Source organism: Chiloscyllium plagiosum, unplaced genomic scaffold, assembly GCF_037043375.1.
Source record: "Chiloscyllium plagiosum isolate Xiang-an unplaced genomic scaffold, Cpla_swu_hap1 HiC_scaffold_6, whole genome shotgun sequence".
Classification (NCBI taxonomy): domain Eukaryota; kingdom Metazoa; phylum Chordata; class Chondrichthyes; order Orectolobiformes; family Hemiscylliidae; genus Chiloscyllium; species Chiloscyllium plagiosum.
This window is the reverse complement of record NW_028270144.1, coordinates 97,659,323-97,683,930: the sequence shown is the minus strand read 5'-3', so window position 1 is coordinate 97,683,930 and position 24,608 is coordinate 97,659,323. Positions and strand designations below refer to the sequence as shown.

Here is a 24,608-nt window from a genome sequence, read left to right as displayed (position 1 = left end):
GGACATTAGTACATCATTTGTAGCAAGTGGTAGTGATTGACCTCAAAACTGCATACACTATGCATTGGAGCTGAAAATATTTGCAAGATGACTGCACGCTTTAAGGAATCTGGAAAGATAAAATTAACAATTGGAACCACACATTTGGTAGAATTTCCAGGATTACATGCCATAAAATGTCAATTGTTCTGCACTGACTGATTGACAACCAGAAGCCATCACAAACTGTATAGTTCTTTACACTGTACTTTACGTATATGTGTATTTCAGTAAGCATATTTAACTTGGCAATGTAAAATTGAAACCATAACTCAAAAGATATAAAGGTAAAATAGCCATAGTCCTAGAAGACCATAGGACTGCTTTCTCATTACAGAGAAACAACTGCTGGTGATTACCTTGCCTCAGGTAAGGGGGTGAGGCTGAGGAGGAGGGACCTTCATGGTGGCCTCACCTGGTGCAAGTTATAGCTATGTTTTATATTTAGTTCCATAGGCCTACCTAGTTCAATTCTTGCTTTTAATTTACTCAAGTTGCCTTTTCAAAGTTATATTGCATATTATGCCACATGCTTTTTATATGGCATCTTGAGCTGGAAATTGGATTATCCTGATTTGCACTATTCTTGCATTAATTTAGGCCAAAATGAGCAGCATGTAAATTTGACACAATTACCTCATCTGAATGTGTAGTTGTACACTATAATGTATGGTCAAACAAGCCCTGTGCTCTTGTCTTCTTAACACTGAGGCTGCCTCAGTACTTAGAAAGCAAGACCAGTAATTTTCTTTACAAACCATGTTGCATAGGCAGTCCTCTTTACCTAAAAACAGGCTTTCCCTCTTAAAGGGATGCTGTACTGAGGAATATTGTTGCAATATAAATTATGATAAAGTAAAAACCAAGACACAGAGAGTTCTATGGTGAAGTTTGTGATGCTGAAGGCATTAGTGGTCAAGAGGTGTAATGTTGTGGGGAAGCCATGTGGCCTTCAAGATCCACTTTGGATGGGATTAGAAACAAGTGGTGAGGGAGATCAGCTCCCACAGCCTAGTCCAATGACCTATGACAGTACCACAAGAAGTCTCAATAATCTCATAAATTCAAGGTCAGTGAATGCACCTTCATATGACATCTCCCAACTATCACATGAATATCTCAGGCTCTTCAATATATCACATTGCAACACTTAACTAGCGCTCTGGAACTCAGGACTCAGTCTGAACAACTAGATTCTCCTTTCATCCTCACAAACCTTCTAATTCTGTAGTTTAAGCACACCCCCATCCTCTTACTCTCACTGTCTCCACATGTGTCTAGCAATTCAGCTGTGGCTGGTACAACATCTAAAGAACATCATCAGTGTTATGCTACTCTTTGTCATGCAGGACAAAGTGACACACAACAAAGGGTAGTGGGACAAAATTTGTAACAAACAGAAAATGTACACTTTCTAAGCTCTTAAAATATGATTGTCCACGTTATAGATCAGGGTGTGGCAAGGCCCATAAGCAAACAGCCTTGAGGGCCACAGTAGGCCCGTGTCTTATGTCCCTTCTCAACTCCCATTATATCCACATTCTATGCTTTCTGGGATGAAGAGCAAATGTCAGTCTGAGGGGTGACCTTATAGAGGTTTATAAAATCATGAGGGGCATGGATAGGGTGAATAGCCAAGATCTTTTTCCTCATGTGGGAGAGTCCAAAACTAGAGAACATAAAGTTTAAATTGAGAGGGGAAAGATTTAGAAGGGACTTAAGGGATAACTTCTTCACGAAGAGGGTGGTGTGTATATGGAACTAACTGCCAGAGGAAATGGAGGAGGCAGGTACAATTACAACATTTAAAAGGCACCCAGATAGGTACATGAATCTGTTTCCGAGCTGTCTGAATCTATGTGACCGTGGATCTCTTACTTCCCACCCACCATGCGCCACCTCCCATTATTCATATCAATCTTTTCCTTCTAAGTATCTGATACATATTTTGTGCCTTTTACTATAAAAACAGGAAATAAATATTTATCCAACATCTGTCTCATTTCCTTGTTCCATCTTTGCCATTGAGGGACCAAAAGTATACTTTGCTCACCTTTCTGTATATTTTTACATTCATGGCTTGCTTATAACATATTCGACCATTTTTAGTGTTCTATCTTTGCATTTTTTTAATCAATTTGTCATCACCCTTAACTGGTTTCCAGAACTCCCTATTTTAATACGATTCTTCATTGCATTGTATGCCTCATCTTTTAAATGTAATGCTATCTTTAACTTATTTCAGAGCTGCAGTAGGATTTTTCTCACTGAGTTTAAGCTTTTCAGCGGAAGCTTTCTTCGGTAAAAGTTTTGAATAATTTCATTAATAGTTTCCTCCTGATTATTTGTCATCATGCCTTTTTACATTATTTATTGAATTAATCTCAGCTAGCTCTCCCTTAATAGGCTTTTCTGAAATTTAAGATTCTTGATTTGGACTTAAATATCCACCTTTCTAAAATGTACCACGGAATTAAATTGTACTATGATCACTTCTTTCCTTGAGGACTTTTTACTATAGATTACCATATAGTCCTGCATCATTCATTATAGTACAGCAAAAATGTGCAGATTTTGTGACCCAGTAGAAAGTGTCCCTGCCTCTGAGCCAGAAGCTTAAAGTTCAATGCACACTCGAAGACTCATTGATCACATACATGACATAGTTAAACAGATTGATAATCAACTTGCTAGTCATTCCAACATGCCTACGGCAGGCTTTCAGAATGGTTGAGATGCTGGTCAGCCACATTATCATCCAGTAGGGTCTGGCAGACATCCAGAGACCAAATGGAATTAGGGAACAGGCAATAGTTACAAAAATAATTGAGTAAAGAATTGGGTGTATATGGAAAACAATTAATCTCTATCCATGGGCTGTCTATGTTAAGAATTTGCTGCAGATGATAGGAAGATACAGTCCAAATTTTGGCAGAAATCCTAAAGTAATAGGTAATTAGCTCCCAGTTTGGGAAGGGACTACATTTAGGCCTACTGTTATTGAGCATTTGAATGCACTGCACGCAGGCAGAAAAGTTTTCATCAAAGCTGAAGTCGCAGAAAGAAGTGTTAAATGAGTTTTAAATCAAACTTTAAATCCAATGAAAGCCGGTTTCAAACAGAGAGAGGTGGTTTATTATAAAAGAGTGAAGAGGCCTGGAAAAGGTTATTGGCTAAGACAGATAAACAGTAATTAGACAGCTTGGGAACTCGACCATTTTATGTACACTGTTCAAGGTTGCTTAGCATGGTTTGCGAATTTTAAATGAGTTACACAAAGTAACGAGGAACCAGGTACTCTCATAACCATATGCTGCACAGCAATGAGGATCAGTCTGCCACAATTGACAGTTTGCCTGACGAAGGACAGATCAGTTCTGAAGATCAAAGTGAGGCCTTGGTCCCAAAGGACAACTACCACAGTACTAAAGTCAAGAATTCATGGAGAAGTGTGACTATTGTAAGTACAGCAGGGATGGCCACTTGAAAATCTAACAGCTGGTTGAATTACAGGATGAGGGCATGAAGTTAGGTCCATGGATTCCAAATGTGAATTACAAAAATAGAAAGACAAAAAGACAGGCTAAGCTGTGATAGTGGCTCTGTACATGAAAATGTCTCCTGTAAGAGATCACAAACTGTTGAAAGGAACTTTATGAAAAGAAGGGGGCGATCAAACAGTTCGAAAAGAAAGAGACACCAGGTTAGAGAGCATAGCTTAACAAGTTCAAAGAATATAATACAGACCAGGACCAGGAATGCCACCAGAAATGTTTGCAGCTATGAACAAATTCGAAGTTGCATGAATAAAAGCAAGAGGTACAAAGCTAAAGAGAATTTAGGGTATACACAGAGGTGCCAGATAGCAGACAGTCTGGTCTATCACCAAGCATGGAAAGGGTGTTGCCTGATAGGGTGAAAGCTAGTGGCATAATGTTTTAAAGAAAAAAGAGAGAATCAAGATTTTATAGTAGATTCAACTGTGGCAAGAAAAGCAATTTTGCTTTTTGTTTTAGCTTTCTTAGCCACAATACTTGGAAATGTCGATCAGTTGATATTAAAGCTGAATTTCTGCAGAGAGATCAGTTCAAAAGGAAACTATTTCTTCACTCTCCAAAAGCAGGGGCGACACAATGATGACAATTCTGGAAAGTTAATTAAAATCTATTTCTGGCCTAAATGACTTTATCAGTAAGGTCCATCTTGTTAAAATTGTGCAGTCTCCAGTTGAAAGCACACCTCATCATGATTTACTGTTACTAAAGAGGGCAGCTTTGATCAGCTTTATGATGCACTTTGGTGATTTTTTTGGGGTTAGGAATAGTGAATGTGAAATCATTGTCATGAATGGAGCCTAAAACAGAATTCAAAATTGTAAGTCAGGCTTCTGGGGCAACGAAGTTAACTGGATTGAATCTTGTTTTGCATCAGCAATTTCAGTTAGAAAATGTTAGTCTCATTATGAATAGTTAAAGTAGGGCCTCACAACAAGATACAGTGGATTCCAAAATTGAAAAGGAGGATTCGCCAATTCTAATTAGAAACCTGAATTGGCTGGGCAACTATCAAGACCGGATGTCCGTGTTGAGGTCTTAGAATGACCAGTACCATTATGCCATCCAGTATTAACAGGACTACTCTTCTTTCCCACTTTGCTTGTCCTTTCTGAAATATTATGTGCCCATTAAGATTTATTTCCCATCCTTGGTAACCTTGCAATCATAGGCTGAATTTTAGTTTTGGATTCAGGACCTTAAGTTGGAAGCATTTCCAAATCTAAATCCTGCTTTGAATTGACTACTGGTACCCAAGTAAATTCTAATAAACTGTCCAATTCGTCGCCAGGGAGTTTAACTGGAGGGTGGATGGTCAATAGGAGTTTATCCATTTCAGAGGGACCCTCTGTACTACGGTCAGAAGTGGAATCCAATTATGCTCCATCCATCCCAGCATCATGCATCATCTGAACGATGTCTCATAACATCCTGGGGTTACCATTGACCAGAAAATGAACTATATTAGCCACATAAATACGATGGCTATAAGACCAGGTCAGAGGCTGGGAATTCTGTAACAACCAATCATCTACACTATCTACAAGACACAGGATGAAGGAATACTGTCCACTTTCCAGAATGAGCTCCATGGTTAAGGAGGAGGTCTGGCAGTGTCATAAGGTCAATGGCCTACTCCATGGTAAGTGCTACACTCTTCTCTCTGACTTTTCACTAAGTCTGCTATTCCATCCACCTCCCACCAAGTCTCATGCTCTGCTACTCTCGCTGTTACCTGTGATGTTTTCCCTCACTTGCTCACCTCCTCCAACCTCCTAGACCAGGACTTGCAACCATGCCACCTACTTCCTTCTCACTCGATCACTCCCTTTCTGTCTCTAATTACAGGAGAAGACAGGCCACAACAAGCCAGAGAAAATCATATGGGTGGAGGGGTGCTGGAAATTAGGCTCCTCACCCGTAAGAGAAGAAAATCTTGGGACTGTTCATGCGGGAATGTCAAGACATCCAGGCCCCACTGAGTAACTACTAGTGTTCATTCCACTCCAAATCTACATTAACCTGTCAGTCTTATTCATTGGACACCACTTTTAACCACTGGGCATAACACTTTCACTCCCTTGTGCTTTGCTTCCCCAAAAGCCACCTCAAAGACATCTGAGAACTACAGAACTCTGGGAACGTTAGGTTTAGAGAGTGTGAGTTCACAAACTGGTGAGTACCTCACTGCGATAGCTCTGCAGCTGGCCAAGGAAGTAAAGTCCAAGGTTGCTGGCATTTGGAAAACTGTTGGACATCAGCAGTCTGCTCAATCCCAGACAGAAGAGGAGCCTGGTGGGGTTGGCAATCAGGGACTTCATCCATATTCACAGGGAACAACAGGAGTGGCAGACTGGATGGGATTCAATGACTGAATACCTGCAATCATTTTCCACAGAATTTCATCATTTCAGTATATCATGTTCATTTTTTGTTTTTTTTTGAGAAGGTAGTGGTGAGCCACCTTCTTAAATGGCTGCAGACCATGTGCTGTTGGTACCCTATAATTTGGTTCAGAAGGGAGTTGAGGATTTTATCTCAATGACTATGAGGAATGGCAATATATTTCCAAATCAAGATGGCCTGGGCTTGGAGGGAAACTTGCAAGTGGTGATGTTCCCATTCACTTGCTGTTCTAGTCTTTCTAGGTGGGAGAGGCCATGAGTTAGAAAGTGCAGTTGAAGGAACATCTTTCTGCAAATTGGGATGCGTGTCAGTGAATTCTGTACAAATAGTTTGGGTATTTCACTGCCATGGTTGAACAGTTTACATTGTCTGAAAGCTGTGAGAAGAGATTTAAAGAGGTGAACACATGAATGTTAGGTATAAGATTTAATTGACTGACATTGTTGATAGATTAATGATGAGGAGGTTGTGAATTGAGCAGCGGTTGAGGTCAGTGGAGCAGTTGGTAAGATAAGGAATATGAAAATGCATTCAAAGATCATGATCATTCACGTGAGATTCTTAAACTAAACTTCTTGCAATGCTACAGCGAGGTTCTCGTGATTCAACTCCTGGCACTGATCCCCGTAATGCATCCCTCTGGCTCTTTGCTTCAACAGACGTCTCTCCTTAAGTCTAGATTTGCTCCTGCTCTCATGTGAATATAGAATATATCATATTCTCATCCTCTCTGCCAAGAACTTGAGTATGTTATGAAAAACCTTAGTTCACATTCTCTTCCCTTACAGGCTCTCCAACTCATCTGTGTTGCATAGCACCATTCTGAATCAACTCAGTACTTCCACGGCAATAATTTAACTTGCTTTCATGAGGTGCAGGTTAGATTAAGCTTTGGTACCATCTCATCAAATGAGGTCTCCTGCTGATTCCTGCAGTTAATGAAAAGTGCTGGCTACCTGCAAAAGTCTTGATCATGAGAATAAGCTGGAGAGGGTTCAGAAGAGATTTATCAGGATGTTGCCAGGTAAGGAAGGTTTGAATTATAAAGAAAACTGGATAGGCTGGAATGTTTTTCATTGGAATATAGGAGGTTGAGAGATGACCTTATTGAGATTTATAAAATCGTTGGGGGGGGGTGGTCATGGATAACGTTAATGGTAGGTGTCTTTTCCGTAGGACGGGGGACTTCAAGACCAGGGGCCATATTTTTAAGGTGAGATGAGAGAGATATAAAAAAAGACATGAGAGACAAATGTTTTACACAGAGGGTTGTTCACATGTGGAATGAACTTCCTGAGGAAGTGGTGGATGTGGACACAGTTTTAACATTGAAAAGACACTTCAATAAGTAGATGAATAGGAAAGGTTTGGAGAGATATGGGCCAGGTGCAGGCAGGTGGGACTAGTTTAGTTTGGGATTATGTTCAGACTATTTGGACCGAAGGGTATGTTTCCTTGCTGAATGTCTCTATGATTCTGAGAAGGTAGCTTGAGGATGGAGTGCTGTTGACAATGTCGAACATTGAGCAGGCAACGAGTAACTGTGCATTGAAATCCCATCACCCATTTTTGAGGATCACCAACTTATTCCTCACCTAGTAGATGTATTTGTTAATCAGTTTATAAAGCTACTGCAAGGACAAAAAGACCCAGGGGTGCAGGTGCATAGTTCCTTGAAACTGGAGTCACAGATAGACAGAGTGATGAAGATGACATTTGGTATACTTACCCTATTGGTCAGTGCATTGAGTATATGAGATGGAACATCATATTCTAGATGTACAGGTCATTGTTGAGGCCACTTTTAGAATACTGCATACAATTGTGGTCTTGTATCGGAAGGATATTGTTAAACTTGAGAAGATGCAGAAGATATTTACAAGGATGTTGCTGAGACTGGAGGGCTTTAGTTATAGGGAGATCCTGAATAGGCTGGGTTTTTTCCCCCTGGATCATTGGAAGCTGAGGGGTGACCTTACAGAGGGGCATGGATAGTCTGAGTAGCCAAAGTCTTTTTCCTGGGGTGGGGGAGTCCAAAACTAGAGGACATAGGTTTAAGGTGAGAGGGGAAAAATTTATTAACGAGTTAAGTGGTAACTGTTTTTACGCAGAGGGCGGTGCATTTATGGAGCAAACTACCAGAGAAAGTAGTGGAGACAGGTACAATTGCAACATTTAAAAGGCAGATAGGCAAAAGAATAGGAAGGCTTCAGAGGGCTGTGGGACAAATGCTGGCAAATGGGACTAGGTCAGATTGGAATGTCTTGTCAGCCTAGACGGGTTGACCAAAGGGTCTTTTTTCGTATTGTATGACTCTAAGTGCTTTTCCCTCAGTGTGAAAATCAATCAGCAACCAAATCAGTGTCTGAAAGCATATTTCAGAGAAACACAATCACTGGGATTTTACACTTTGTAGGCAAAGTGTGAGGTCAGCTATTTTTAAGGTGAGAGAACCACCTCCCCAAACACTCCATCATCAAGGAGGCTTGCCAACTGCTTATCAGACATATGAGTGCTGACCTTTGGGCTTCAAGATGGCTTCAAGATCTTGATATGTTGTCAAGACGGTCGAAGAGTAGGGCTCCTGAGCTGTAGCTGATCCACTCAGACCACTTTTCTTTTCTTTCCTTTTTTTCCCTTTTTACTTACCTCTTGTCCTGAACCTGGAAAGCATTGGTAGCAGCGAGGAATGCCAGCGTGGACTCGAGTGGACCCAGCACAGACCTCGTGGTGGCTCATTCAAGTGAGTCCCAACTTACTTTTCTGGAACAAGCACAGAAATGGCGTCAGAATTGACAGCTGCTATGTTGGCAAAGGTGACGTTGGCGAGGTAGGCCCAGCAGCGAAAGATAGCACCTGAGGTTTGGCAACTTTGTCACTGGTTGGGTCCAGTGCTGGCAGCAGCGAAGTTGTGGAAGAATGGCATCACGGCAACATCGATGAGATGGAGATGCCACTCTGATGTTGGTTAAACCGGCACAGGTGGCAGTGAGGCATTGGCGGAGAAGAATCAATCTAACGGGCGAAAGATGGTGCCTGAGGAACAGTAACTTCAACTCTGGTTATGTCCAGTTTAGGGCAGTGAGACAGTAAAGGAGGGATGACAGTGGAAGACATCATTGATAATGAGCTGGCTCAGGAGTGATGGGCTCTCTTAAAGCTATATTTATTCTTAAAACTATTCAAAATGGTGCCGCATTGTGGTGAAAGTGAAAAGTGTTTCACTATATTTTACTGTTTTTCTCACTGTAAAATATGTGTGCCAATAAAATCATTCATTCTCTATCAATAAGGTGCAATGGCTGAGATGTTCTGCTCCATCTGAAGGTGCCAACCAACCAGAATTTGGCAGCAGTAACAAATCCATCTGAACAGTAGATATGAAGACTGGGGCCTACAAAAAGTAGCAATTGAAGGGGGTTAGGGTGGGGGGTCACAGAGTGAGATTGGGAAGACAATGCCCCTATAATGGGACAAATTGAAGTCCTTCCCTCAACCTGCCAGACTAGTCACCATTTTTTTTCCAGACAGCAATATGGATACTTCTCTTGCCTCCTGGAAAGGCAGATAATTGGACCATTGGTGGGTTGAGATGCTTCAGATGTTGTGCACTGACCTTTAAGGACCTTAGTTGGTGGCAAGCTGGACGATTGATCAATCAAGGCCCTGAATGGGTCTTAATTGGTGGTAGGCCAGGTAGATCAACCATGGACCTTCCCATCAGGTCTTAAATGATGAGGTGTTATTTTCTCTTCCAGTCACCTTCTCTGACTTTTCAAGGGAATGGAAAATTCTGCCCAATTATTATCTCTACACACTAATTTTCCATTCACTACTTTGAAGTTTCACGACTACATTTTCATGTTTACTCAGTAGATATTCTTGTTAACTTGCCGTGGCATTGCTACAAATTGTATCCAACACAGATCTTGCACAAACAACACTGTAAAATATGTACACATACACAGTAGCAATAGTAAGATTAACATGACTGAAAAAACATTATTTCATCTTGTTAAAAATGAATTGATTTTTTTTTATGCTTGAATACAATGTCAAGTATGATTGCTATAGGTATGTTGCAACTAATCATGAAAACCATGCACAAAAGATTTGCAACTTTTGTAGTGACTTAATGAAATCCCTATGTCTGAGTAAACTGGAACAGGAATTTAGAATACCTCTACTGCTAAAACAGGTTAATGTTGGAAAAGGTACTTTTGAAAGATACCTTTGATAGGTCCCTGAAGTTGCCTGGTAGGGTGAGATCCAGCTCTTCAGATTCATAGTTTGTAATAACCCAAGGAAACACAGGGTACTGATTTAAATCATTGTATGTCCGACCTGGGTAAAAGAGATAATATAGTGAAAAATTGTTTGTAACTTGTTACAAATAGAATTAAACTGTAAATTTAAAAAAAATGTTTTTTAAAATAACTTTAAATATACAATTGTGTTATCACCAATATCATGCATTTTGTAGGTGTGTAAAATGTGCTCTAAAGACACTGAAACAATGAATTCTAAGCAAAAATTCTAAGGAACAGCACTGGAAATGAGGGGTCAATACAATTACTGCCATCTTTTCAACTCATCAACTTTTATCCTACACTGTGGGGAGAAAAGCACCAGCTACTAACTTCACATTTCAATTACTACTTCCCGTACTTGATCATTTTTTTCTCTTAGTCAAAGCATTTTCTTAAATAGACTGCAATAAATTCCTCTGAATGAAGAATAGCTATAAAACACGCACGTCTGCTTGTTCTGCTAAATATCTTCTGTGCATAAATTGCATACATTCCGCACTTTTCTGTGCTCAGCTGAAACATGAGAAACCAGGAACCCTCAGTAGCACAACAGCTTTCTCACATTACTTAGCTTTTGTAAAGGTTAGATTAGATTACTTACAGTGTGGAAACAGGCCCTTCGGCCCAACAAGTCCACACTGCCCCGCCGAAGCGCAACCCACCCATACCCCTACATGTACCCCTTACCTAACACTATGGGCAATTTAGCATGGCCAATTCACCTGACCTGCACATCTTTGGACTGTGGGAGGAAACCGGAGCACCCGGAGGAAACCCACACAGACACGGGGAGAACGTGCAAACTCCACACAGTCAGTCACCTGAGGCAGGAATTGAACCCAGGTCTCTGGCGCTGTGAGGCAGCAGTGCTAACCACTGTGCCACCGTGCCGCCCACTAAACTTAATGGCAATGGACAATATTTGTTTCACCTTTAGGGTATCTATTGTTGCTGCATAGGATATGAAAGGTAGAATAACTTGCTGCACAATTATAAACTTAATCAAAGTTTCAATTGTATTTTTTTTCCAGGTGTCTGTCACAGGTGGATTTTGTTTCAAGTTGAAATCCATAAATAAGCTGCTACTTTACAAGCTGTGAAAATTTCAGATGGACAAATATCAAAATGGAAGAAATCCAAGCTGCAACAATCTTTACAATAATTTCTCTGACATAAATATTTTTACATATTATATTCAAATTACTATTAGAACTTCTTAATGCGTTTATAATGTGCATGACTAAAATTGCAGTAGACATTGTTTTCTTTGATCTCATGATTCGGATTCTCTTGTTCGAGAACTGACTTGAGTCATTTTAATGAGTTTTAACAACTGCTTTCTCTCACCATTCATAAGATGATATAGAAACTTCATGGGAATCAGAATACTCTAAAAACAACGTCAAATTGTCAGAAAGGCTTTCACTGTAAAATTATTAACTTCTAGTTCACCTCTGTACCTATAAACGAACCTGTTAATTTTCTGAGATTTGATATACAATTTTTCCTTCCACTTCAATTCTGAAGTGAAGCACAAGACCACTTGACTTAAATAAAACATTTCTGAAAACCAATTTTGTAATGTACTTAAATATAGCATGTTTATAGTTGTTATTCCTTCGCTTGTCTGCTTTCTAACACGTAACAGACATTTTGTCATCTCCAGTTCATTAGGAAAGAACTTCTTTATGATTTTTCTCCATGTAAGCAGTTCAGGTTACATCTAATTAGATGGCAGTAATAAGCTCAACACATGCTGCAACTAAATATATACATAATTATTCAGTGCAAACTTCAACCACACACACATCAGAAAATAAAACAGTGGAAAATGCATTTGTTGTATGGAAACATGTAAAGTACTCTCCCTTTGTTTTACCTTCTGATACAAATGCAAAATCTCCTATTTTCATGTATATTTATGTTGTTTTCTATTAATCTGCCACAATTCAAGATGTTTTACTGAACAGAAGACTATGTCATTGTTGTTCTACTGTCTAGTTGCTGTTGTCTTGAGTGACAAAGCAGTAAAATTACATTTTCTCGTTATTGTTTCCAGACACACTTGGAAAATGGTTTGTAGACTCTAATAAAGCTTCAGTTTCAGACAAAGCTGTCAACAAAGGAAATGGCAGAGTGAGACCACAGAATAACCCCAGTAACAATAAATGAATCTACAGTCACACTGGCAGGTTATGCGTCTCCTGATAAAATTTAATAGGATAGTTTCAGTCTCCATCATTGCTTGCAGCTGGATACCACTGGCTAAATGCAAACTTTCAAGCCAAACCTTGATATAAAATCAATGTACCTGCTACGGTATTAAGGAACATCAAGTATTCAAAGTTTGAAATTTCCCGCCGTTGCCAACGCTGTGTCATGTTGGAGGATTTAAAAAGCTGACGAGGACTGGCCAATGATATTCTCCTGTTAATACCAGAAAATAAGAGGAAAAATTGTTAATCATAGTACATATTTGATTTTGTGTACAGTTTGAGTAAGGGAGATTAGAAAATATTTTCCTCTTTTTGGCATTTCAGAAATTATTACATGTTTGGAACAGAAAAGCACTTATCCCTCACTACCCACTTAATAAGCAGCATAGTTTTTTTTCCTCCTGTTATAGCAGTAGAACTTCAATGTCTTCAATAGCAGAACGAGAGCTATATTGAGTGACAACAATCAATCTATTCTTCTGTGTACACTTTTGCTTCTGGGTGCTCTTCCACATTCTTTTAAAACAAGAATATCAGTGTTCTCCTCGTTATATAACTTTCAGAATAAGTTAAAAACTGAATGTCATCAATCATCTGAATTTGTCATGGAATGAGACTATAAAAGAATGTCACTATACCGGATGAAAAATAATTATGAAACACATTGAAAGTTGGTTAATCTGTTTGGTGTACTAATTTATAAGCCAAAAAGAGGATCTTTGCTAATTAATCAGGGAATTTTCTAGTGAGGTAATAAACGTATTAATTTTGAAAACTAACAGTAAATAGGCCATTGAAAATATATGCTATCTTTTTTAATATTCACTCATGAGATGTGGGTGTCACAGGCTTGGTCAGCATTCATTGGCCATCTCCAACTTCCCTAGACAAAGTGGTGGTGGGCTTCCCTCTTGAACTGCTGCAATGCATTTAGTGTAAATATGTCTGCCCAAATGGTGGTCTCATCCTGATACATAATTATATTTTATAACAGCATAAAATAGTTCTGATTTGGAGATGCCAGTGTTGGACTGGGATGTATAAAGTTAAAAATCATACAGGTGCTACAACCACCTGATGAAGGAGCTGCGCTCCGAAAGCTAGTGTGCTTCCAATTAAACTGTTGAACTATAACCTGATGTTGTGTGATTTTTAACTTAATAAAATAGTTCAGTATTGAAAATGTGCTAAAAATGTATGACTAGTTTTCAAGGAGTATTCTCAACATCGTGCAGTTGTAAGAGATTTTTCTGCAATGGTGAAGCTAATGTCTTGGGTGTCCATTCTCATGAACATTACTGTGGATTATTTCTTGAAAATGACACTAAAAACAAAGTTAGTGTGCATAGTTACCAAAAACTGTAAAATAACTCAATTTGCAAAATAAAGTAATAATGAAATAATGTTACAAAAGACAAAGTCGCTAGCATTGGTTTCCAGGGTGTTTCCTTATTTTGATCAGTGTACCCTAGTTTTTGATTTTACTACCAGAGAAATCATCCCTTCCACATGCATCCTGTCAAGATCCTTCTGGGTTGTAAATGATTCTCAAAGAACTTGATTCTTATTCTTTTAAACTCCAGACAATACAGGCTGAATCTGTCTAGCTTTTCCTCACAAAACAACACTTCCATTCTAGGTAATACTCTTGAAAATCTTCTCTGAACTGTTTTTGACATATTTACATGCTTTCTTAGATAAGGAGACTATAATAAACACAGCATTTCAGGTGTGGTTTCATCAATGCCCTGAATAATCGAAGGAAAACACCTCACTACATTTGCATTCAATTCCTCTCAATAAACATGATATTAGCTTTCTTAATGACTTGCTGTACCTGCATACTGATGTTTTGTTATTCACACATTAGGATACCCTTCTGCATCTCAGAGTTCTGAAATTTCTCACTACTTCGACAATAGGCTTCTTGATTATTTTTCCGACCAATGGATAATTTCATATTTTCCCAGAACATACTCCTTTAATAATCTTTTGACACTCACTTCATCTATCCATTTCCATTTGGAATCTCATGCTCTCTTCACATCTTACTTTCCTACCAATCTTTGTCATTTGCAAATTGAGCAACCCTTCCTTGAGTCCCTTCACCCAAGTAATTTGCATAAATTATAAAACATTTAGATCTTATGAATGATAGTCCTAACGATCCTTAGTTAGCAACAGTGAGAAGAAATGATATCTCAAACCTCACAGTGGATAAGTATCAGTATGAATGCAGATTTATTTATCTTTGCTCTTCCTTTCCACGTTTAAGATTATAACTTTATACAATTCAAACAAATGGAATAATTATTATGCAAAGTAAATGTGTTACCACTCTGTACACTAAAGCGCACAGACACGACTGTGAAACAACCTGCAGCAATTCTCAGTTATCAAGCTTTCCCAAGGTGTGATCTGCAATTGCCCTATTTCATTATTCAGTGTGATACCATAGTGATGACGAATAGACAAAAGTTCACAAGTCTAACATGTTAAATCAACCACCTGATGAAGGAGCAGTGCTCCGAAAGCCAGTGCTTCCAAATAAACCTGTTGGACTATAGCCTGGTGTTGTGCGATTTTTAACTTTGTCCACCCCAGTCCAACATTTGCACCTCTAAGTCATGTTAAATCTTGCAGCTAAACCATTGATCAGTATGCATACCCACCCTTTTACTTCTAGGTAAAGATTATGTAAGCCACAAAGCAATAATAAATATATATTTATCACCAAGTAGCCCTACATTTCTAGTTTACACTCAACAAAAATAACTAAAAATTAAAAAAGGAAGACATTATTTACTAAAAGAACATTTTAAAATCTTAAAATTGAAGATATATAGCATGAATTTATTATCAAACTATTGCAGTTTCCCTGCTGTAATTGGACTATTCCACTAATGACATCATTGGTTGATGCTCACAAATACTGTTCCACATTGTGTGCTGAGCCACATTATCATCCTTGGTAAAAACAATGACTGCAGATGCTGGAAACCAGATTCTGGAGTAGAGTGTGCTGGAAAAGCACAGCAGTTCAGGCAGCATCCGAACAGCAGGAAAATCGCGTTTCAGGCAAAAGCCCTTCATCAGAAATACAGACAGAGAGCCTGAAGGGTGGTGAGAGAAATGAGAGGAGGGTGGAAGTGGGGAGAGTACAATAGGTGAATGGGGGTGGGGATGAAGGTGATAGGTCAGGGAGGAGGGTGGGGGAAGGTAGCAAAGAGTACAATGGGTGGATGGGGGTGGGATGAAGGTGATAGGTCAGAGAGGAGGGGTGGAGTGGATGGTGGAAAAGAAGATAGGCCGGTAGGACAAGTCATGGGGACAGTGCTGAGCTGGAAGTTTGGAACTGGGGTGAGGTGGAGGAAGGGGAAATGATGAAACTGGTGAAGTCCACATTGATGCCCTGGGGTTGAAGTGTTCTGAGGCAGAAGATGAGGTGTTCTTCCTCCAGGCGTCAGGTGGTGAGGGAGCGGCGGTGAAGGAGGCACAGGACTTCCATGTCCTTGGCTGAGTGGGAGGGGGAGTTGAAATGTTGGGCCACAGGGCGGTGTGGTTGATTGGTGTGGGTGTCCCAGAGATGTTCCCTAAAGCGCTCTGCTAGGAGGCGTCCTGTCTCCCCAATGCATCTGAAGCAACGGATACTATAAATGATATTGGTGGATGTGCAGGTAAAACTTTGATGGATGTGGAAGGCTCCTTTAGGGCCTTGGGTGGAGGTGAGGGAGGAGGTGTGGGCACAGATTTTGCAATTCTTGCGGTGGCAGGGCAAGGTGCCAGGACGGGAGGGTGGGTTGAAGGGAGGGGCGTGGACCTGACCAGGTAGTCACAGAGGCAACGGTCTTTGCGGAAGGCTGAAAGGGGTGGGGAGGGAAATATATACTTGGTGGTGGGGTCCGTTTGGAGGTGGAGGAAATATCGGCGAAGGTTGGTAGGGTGGAAGGTGAGCACCAGGGGGGTTCTGTCCTTGTTACGGTTGGAGGGGAGGGGTCTGAAGGTGGAGGTGCTGGATGTGGACGAGATGCATTGGAGGGCATCTTTAACCACGTGGGAAGGGAAATTGCGGTCTCTAAAGAAGGAGGCCATCTGGTGTGTTCTGTGGTGGAACTGGTCCTTCTGGGAGCAGATACGGCGGAGGCGGAGGAATTGGGAATATGGGATGGCATTTTTGCAGGAGGGAGGGTGGGAAGAGGAGTAATCCAGGTAGCTGTGGGAGTCGGTCGGTTTGTAAAAAATGTTGATGTCAAGTTGGTCGTCATTAATGGAGATGGAGAGGTCCACAAAGGGGAGGGAGGTGTCAGAGATGGTGCAGGTAAATTTAAGGTCAGGGTGGAATGTGTTGGTGAAGTTGATGAATTGCTCAACCTCCTCGCGGGAGCACGAGGTGGCGCCAATGCAGTCATCAATGTAGCGGAGGAAGAGTTGGGGAGTAGTGCCGGTATAATTACAGAAGATGGCCTGTTCTACGTAGCCAACAAAGAGACAGGCATAGCTGAGGCCCATATGGGTGCCTATGGCTACCCCTTTGGTCTGGAGGAAGTGGGAGGATTTGAAGGAGAAATTGTTAAGGGTGAGGACCAGTTCAACCAAACGAATGAGATTATCATCCTTTATCAACATTATCATGCTTTACTATTACTAGTTATAGTATCAGAAGACAGCAATATTGCAGTCATTTTTGACAACACTTCTTCACACCTTGCTTCATGCATTCCATTCCATTCTCCCAGTTTCCCCGTGTCTGTTCCATCTGGTCCGACGATGCAACTTGCCACAATGCCTCTGACCTACGCTCCTTTTTTCTCAAGTGAGGACTCCCTCTCCCCCAACCCCAAACACTCCGATTCACAGCTACATCCAATCCATTTCTCACACTCCTGCCCTCACCTTGTCCTGTCCCTCCCAGAATAACCTTATCCTCACTTTCCAACCCACCAATCTCCATATCCAAAGGATCATCCTCTGCCATTCCATCACCAGACACATCTCCCCCTTACCCTTCCCTCCACTGTCAGCATTCGACAGGGGCTGTTCTCTCTGTGACATTCTGACCTGCTCCTCCATCACTCCTAACACTTCCTCGCCCCTACCATGGCACTTCCCCATGTGATTGCATGAGGTGTAATGCTTGCCCTTTCACTCTCTCTCTTCTCTGATGGAGGTCCCAAACATACCTTACAGGTGAAGTAGCAATTTACTTGTAATTCTTTCAACCTAGTCTACTGCATTCATTGCTCACAACTGGATCTTCCTTGCACTGGTGAGACCTAACACAGACTGAAACATCATCTCTCTGTCAATAAGAATGGTTTTGACCGCCCATATCCTTGCCACTTCAATAAACTGTGTTGGTCCAATGTAGCCAATATTTTTGAGATTTTTTTTGGTTTAAAAAAAAATATAGGCAAGTGATTTGCGATGCACTATATCATTCTATAAACCTCTCTGAATAAAACAACTTAATTTAGGAATACTATATTTGAGATGAACAATTAGAAGAACTTTCCCATAAAAACATTCATATTGAATACCTGGCCTGTGGTAAACCATAACTAGTGCCAACTCCAACACGAGGTAAACTATACACAACTTTCTTCACTGTAGCTTGGTCTGGAAAATTGAACATGACAGATGCTGCAGAAAAAAATAAGAAAAATATAATTCAATAAAGGCAAGTTGGAACAAAGAATTACTTCAAAAAGTAATGCCATTCTCCCAGTTTTCCCGTGTCCATTACATTATTAAATTCTTAGCACAACATTATAGGGCTGCATTTACATCACTTTATTAGAGAAAACTAATTTGTAACTACACATACTTCTGTTGGCCATGAAAACTTCCAAAGCTGTGCTCTGGAGGAGATAGCGTCTTGAAAAGACTGCCCGTATTTCGCTGAACATCCATTTTCCATGTAAACCTTCAGTGTAAGCGAGAACCTAAAATTTGAAAATATATCCATTTCATTCAGTAAATAAAACAATATTTTTAACCATCTAAACATTTATTGTAACATTTGTTATAATAGTTCTTTAGTTTAAATTTACAGTTATCTCAAAAATAAAAAAAACATATCTGCAACAATTTCAGTTAGGCACTTTGACCTTCCCATTACCTTTAAAATAGTTTGAAGGAATTTATGAAGATGTTTTATTTTTTGAAAAAATCATTGAAAAGTATAAGAATTTTGATTTTTTTTAAGAAATCAAATCAATCTATTTGTGGTTGTTGGTATATGTTAAGAGGCAAGGATGTGCTCTCAGTTGTTCTGTTAGTTTTGGAACACTGCCTAAATATACATACAAAGCGTAACATACTTATAAACACACACTCTCTTAAGTCACCACTTATGAATAAATCTCAAACAGCTGTAAATGACTTTATTTTCAAATTACAGAACTTCCTTACTTTCAAAGCTTTAACATGAGATTCTCAAATAAAATTCTTCTGTACAAAAATTTTAAAACACTGCTTTGCTATGTTCATACATCACAATGAGAAACAGGTATTAAATGTACAGAATATTTGGCTAAATGTTCTGTTTATGATGATGTTTGGAGAAATGATTCAGAAATGAAACCACTATTCTCAAAGGGTTAATAAGGGAGTCCGATAGAATGTTCACTCCTTTTGTGGTCTTAAGAAAATTTGTATTAAGAATACCACAGAGGATTTGCTGATGTATAGAAAGAGATGAAAGGAGCCTTTTCATTTCACAGAAGGTCCATTAGAATTATCAAGACACATTTTCCTACTTAAACACAGATTGGTGTTGCTTTTCAGTTCTAAATGCTATACCTTTTTAAAAAATAAAACAAACTATCTTTGCTTTTAATGTAACTCTTAATTGTTACATTAGTACAGGTTAAAGACAGCCTGCCTTTTCAGTGAAAAAAAATCAAGTGGACTTTAACTGACAAGTGAAAATAATCCTTTTCCATTCTCTATTTTCCCACCCTGATATACAAAGAAGGGCCCAGTTGACAGCTTTCTGTGCATCTCAGGTCAGCTTCATGCTTTTCAAACTTAATCAAGGAGGTGTTAAAAAAAATGAAAGTCCCTCAACCTTCGCATATGGTAGAAGGCAGAGAAATGTTGGAAGTGAAGTGAGATGTTCCACAGGGGAAGGTTAAGGCTGATGCTAATGCTCATTTAAAATGGTGACAGTCAGTAGTACTGAAGCCTAGCTAGGCTGGTTTAATTTCTCCCTGGAATAGCTCTTTCCTGACCTTATGCAGCACATCAAAGTCTCTTGAGCTCAATTAAAATTGGATTATGTTGAAATGCTCTATCTATGGGACTTTATGCTCACTAACACTTTTCTCTCCGTAATACTCCAGATGACAGTTACTCATCCCAATTTAAACAGTTGTCATAGAGACCATGAACTAAAGAAATGGCAGCCAACAATAAGGTGAAAGGTAAGCTCCGCCATCTCATGAATGAATAAAATGCTCGATATCCTATCACAATGGTCTCAACCACAGTAGCTGCTTGGATTTAAAATCAATGTCAGCATAATGCATGAGGTGTGAGCTTCAGGGAAACGTAAAGAAAACATGTCAAAAAATTTTAAAATATTGCAAAACAAAAATTGTTAAAACAACATGGCTTTGGTTAAAACCAACAAGGGCCTTACAGAGTTAGTTCATCGTTGCTGTGATGAAGTGCAGCCCTCATTTTAGCCCAGCTGTGGAAAATGCCATCTAATGAATCTGTCTGGGACGGCTCTCCTTGTCCTGTCAGGCATGTCAGGAAATGACAAGCACTGGGGACAGGCCGCCTCCAGTCATAGACAGGCCTGCCAGCTGGAGACTTCAGCCCCAATCTAATCGCAGCACCAGAAAATAACATTCAGGTTTCAGCTTGTCAAGATGGTTTGGGAAGATGGCTGAAAAGCTTTTTGTTTCAATTACAGATGAAATTTGCACACAGTAATTAAAAGATACTCCTAGCAGATGAGTTTCATGCTGTTTAATATAACCAAAAAACACATGGTGGTAATGTAAATCAAAAAACGACAAGCAGCAATGAGGCCAACACTATTCTTTCTTGGCCTATTCAAAAAACACAGCTATCAGTTCAGAAATCACTTAAAGGCAGTGCATAAGTAATACAAAAATCATTGCCATTAAAAAGATAAAGTCAGCCATATTACATTCATCTTCAAGATAATGAATGTAACCTCATCATTAAATTATACAACTGCACACGTTCCTGTAGCCATATTGTTTGATTCATTTCACTCATCCAGGATCTAGGCAAGCTCTGGCCTCCTGACCTCAATTTTTACTCGAAGAAACAAATTTCTTTTTTGCAAACTAACTCAATTTTTCACACGTCAACCTTTAGCCTAGCCTTAAAAAAATTAATCTAATTTCCATTCCCTTACATATAGATATTTGCTGTATCTAAAGTTACTTAAAAAATTGAACTCATTAGAATCTGCCCTATGACAACAATATTACAGTCAGATCTGAACATACATTATCACAATTTACTTCATATAGAAGTGAAGCTCATTGCTTTGCTTGAAAGATTAATCTACATGTTTTGCATTCATAATAACCTTGAAGACATGCAATATTAGTTTTGCACCAAAATATTTAGCTGAGCTGCAATTTTCATATTACAGTCTGAATTAAGAAACACTTTATAGTTCAGTAAGTGCAATAAATTCTACCTGATACTGAGAATTAGCAATGGATAGAAATCCATCACAGCAAATGTAACAAAATAGAAAGTATATTAGTCTTTTGAAGACAGTAAAGATTTCCAAACCACACAGTGTAACACAGAGTCAGGTGTGTAGTTTTAAAACAATATTAATTGTAGTAATTCCAGAGAGCTTACACGTGACATGGTAAATTATGTTTTATTTTTAATTCAGATTTTGAAGTCCTACTTTGGACAGCATGTTTTGAAATGTAGTCTGTATATAACTAAAATAAATATTTTTATGTATTACCTTTGGTGAAAACCATCCCTTTTCTGATGACTTCTATTGGATTATGTACATATATTGCTATTCTTATTTGTCAAATTATCTTTGTTATTTGGTAAAAATTGTAAAATTTGAACTGATATTAAATCCACACTACTAAAAACATGTTTCTGGTAATTTATCTCATTGATGTTTGTGGGACGTTGCCAAATATAAATTAGCTGCTATATTTACCTTTACTGCAACAGTCAGTTGTTAAGTAATTAATTTGCAAGATGTACTGATGATACATAAACTGCTGTTTAAGTGCAGTTTATTTCCTTCTTTAATATGCTTACATACTCCTCATAATTACATCTGGTTACAGATAAGAACAAAGCCCCATTCATAAGGACCATTCACCTTTATACAAAATTTTTAGTTAATTATTGTCTTCAGTGGTAACTTGCTCCTGCTGAGTTTGGATTTCTTCAGTTATCTTCTAGTGTCTAATCCAATTAGCCACTCATCATGTGTGAATTCAGGCAGTTATTGGCAGGTTATCAGGGGCAACACAACCAAGCCCAAAACTGGCAACTTCTACATTAGCACTTCCAATGAAACAAATGGGAATGGGAGCCCTGGTTAACTCCCCACTATATAAACACTTATTGTTAAGGCAAACATTACTTGAATATCAGGTAATTCTAGGGTTATTACATAAAAATGAATTCTGGCCCATACAGACAATTTAATGCAATTTAAAGCAATGAATTATTTAAATCAAAGTTCTTTCTGAACCTTTGCCCTGAGTTGCCTGCACAGATGTTAATGACCATAGAAGGAAGATGATTTAGAAGGTATAAGTGTGGAGTGAATCACTAGTCCTCTTAAAAAAAGCAGATAGGTTTCACAACTGCAACAAGAGTTTGGGAGTAAGTTAACAACAGAGTGCTTTGTGGGTATGAGTGCTAAATTGAAATGTTGTGCAGGTGGGAGTATGTTGCTGTGTGTTTGCCTATTATACCCTTTCTTCAGCTTTGAGCAGCTGGTGAGTGTTTCAAGGTATTAACTCATTGATTAATATGATTTTATCCCTCTAAATAGGAGCTATAGCTTAATCTGACACTGGGGAGATATAAGCATTGCACTGCGTTTGTAGCATAACTAGTTAACTACCTAATATAGAATATAAATGCATTGCAGGCAGTTCAGAGGAGATTGATGCTTTGATTGAGTGGGTTGTCTTATAAGGATAGGTTGGGCATGGAGGTTAGAAGAGTTAATTGATTGTTTAAGATCTTGAATGGTATCAAGATGGATGTGGAAAGTATAGTTACTTTTGAAAGTCAATCTAGTACTCAGGAGCACTGTTTCAAAAGTAGGGGTCACACTTTAAGGAGATAAGGAGGATATCTCACTCAATGGGTTTTGTGAGTTCATGAACACTATTTCAGAAGACAGTGGAAGCATAGTCATTGAATATTTTTTTCAGAAAATGTGCATAGATTATTGTTAGACAAGGTCATCAAGAGTTATTGTGAAAAAGGTGGGGGAAAAATGGGATTGTGGAGTTAGAAACACAAATAGATTGGCCATGAATGGCTCAAATATTCTACTTCTGCTCATGTAACTACAGATAACAGTTCAGTAATATAAAATACAAAGGTGGAAGGGCAGGTAGTGTATTGCAGCTGTACCATGTGGAAGCTGGTTGCAACTTTGTGGATCCAAAGTAATCACATCCGCAGTAAATGCTGTGACATGAGGAACTTTGGCTTAATGTTTTGAGCTTGAATCCAAGCTTCAGAAACTACAATGCATCAAGATGGGGGAAACCTACCAGGTACTTCTCTCCAGGAAGTAGTCACATCCTTGAGCAAGAAACTTCTGACTTGGTCCATAATGAGGAACAAGAAGTTGTGACGGTGACTGAGACACGTATGCAGATGTAGAATGTCGTCAAGCAGGAGCCTCAGCCTTTGTCTAAAGGGTTTGCGATCCTCACAGCTTATATGATTGAGAGCAATGACTACAGGGAAGATACACAAACTGATCACAGCAGCTTAGTGTAGGGAGTTACTCAAATCATGGGAGTAAAGAGGAGTGTGATTTAGAAAGGGACTATATAGTTAGGAGCACAGATATTGCTCTTTATAGCCAAGAGCCTGAGTCACATAAGCTTCACTGCCCAACCTGAAGCAGGTTAAGGAATCTGCTTTAAGATGAGGAGGAAATTGAACTGGCAGGGGAATGAACTAATTGTCATGGTCCATGGAGGTATCAATGACATATATAGACTTATAAGAATTTTGTGTGAATAAGAGCAGCGAGGGACTAAATTAAAAACTAGACCCCGACCTCTGTATTACTACCTTAGTCATAAGCTAATTGGAGTAGGGTATGTAAGAGTTGAATGCATGGCTCACTGATTGAGAGAGGGAAATAGGATTCAATTCATAATGCTCTAGCAGCCTTACAAGGGAAAGAGACAGCTGTACCATTGAGATGCCTTCAGCTAAACCACACTGGGATCAGTGTATTGGAAAATTGCAGAATGAGGGGTGTAAACTAAGTAACGTGTCTCTCCTGGTAACTGATCTATTCAATAGGGAAAACTGATCTTCCCTGTCCTCCAAACACCTTAAGTCACATCTCAGCCTCCTCTCTTCTCAGGAAAACAACCCTAAATATCCAATTTTTCCTCATACCTGGAACTTTCATTCACTAGCAACAATCTTGTAAATCTCCCCTGTATTCTCTTCTGCAGTAATGTGTTCTTCCTATAATTGGCTGACCAGAATTGTACACAAAAGTCAACCTGTGTCTTCATCAAAATAGGTGGAAAGGCAAGCTGCAAGAGGGATACAGAAACTTTCAGGGTTAAGTAAGTGTGCAAAAGGTTGGCAAATGGAGTATAATGTGAGAAAATGTGAAGTTATTCATTTTGGAAGGAAAAATAAAAGAAAAGTATTACTTAAATGGGGGAAAAAAAACTGCAGAAAGCTGCAACACAAAGGGACTTGGGATACTTGTGCACTGAACACAGAAAGCTAGCACACAGGTGCAGCAGGTAATCTGGAAGGTTAATGGAACGTTGATCCTTATTTCAAGGGGGGTGGAAAATAGGAGTAGGGAAGCATTAATGCAACTCTAC

At 39.3% G+C, this 24,608-nt stretch overlaps 1 protein-coding gene across 5 annotated transcripts in view; it reads right to left on the bottom strand.

Annotated features, from left to right (window-relative positions):
• Positions 1 to 24,608, bottom strand: part of LOC122551068 (neurobeachin) — a 991,558-nt gene that overhangs the window by 265,748 nt on the left and 701,202 nt on the right. For all 5 annotated transcript variants that reach the window (XM_087988254.1, XM_087988250.1, XM_087988251.1 and 2 more), the window contains 4 exons: positions 18,350 to 18,467; positions 18,063 to 18,165; positions 12,621 to 12,736; positions 10,231 to 10,343 (listed from right to left, as the gene is read on the bottom strand). In XM_087988254.1, the coding sequence (XP_087844380.1) occupies positions 10,231 to 10,343; positions 12,621 to 12,736; positions 18,063 to 18,165; positions 18,350 to 18,467 (450 nt within the window). The remainder of the gene's footprint in view (positions 1 to 10,230; positions 10,344 to 12,620; positions 12,737 to 18,062; positions 18,166 to 18,349; positions 18,468 to 24,608) is intronic.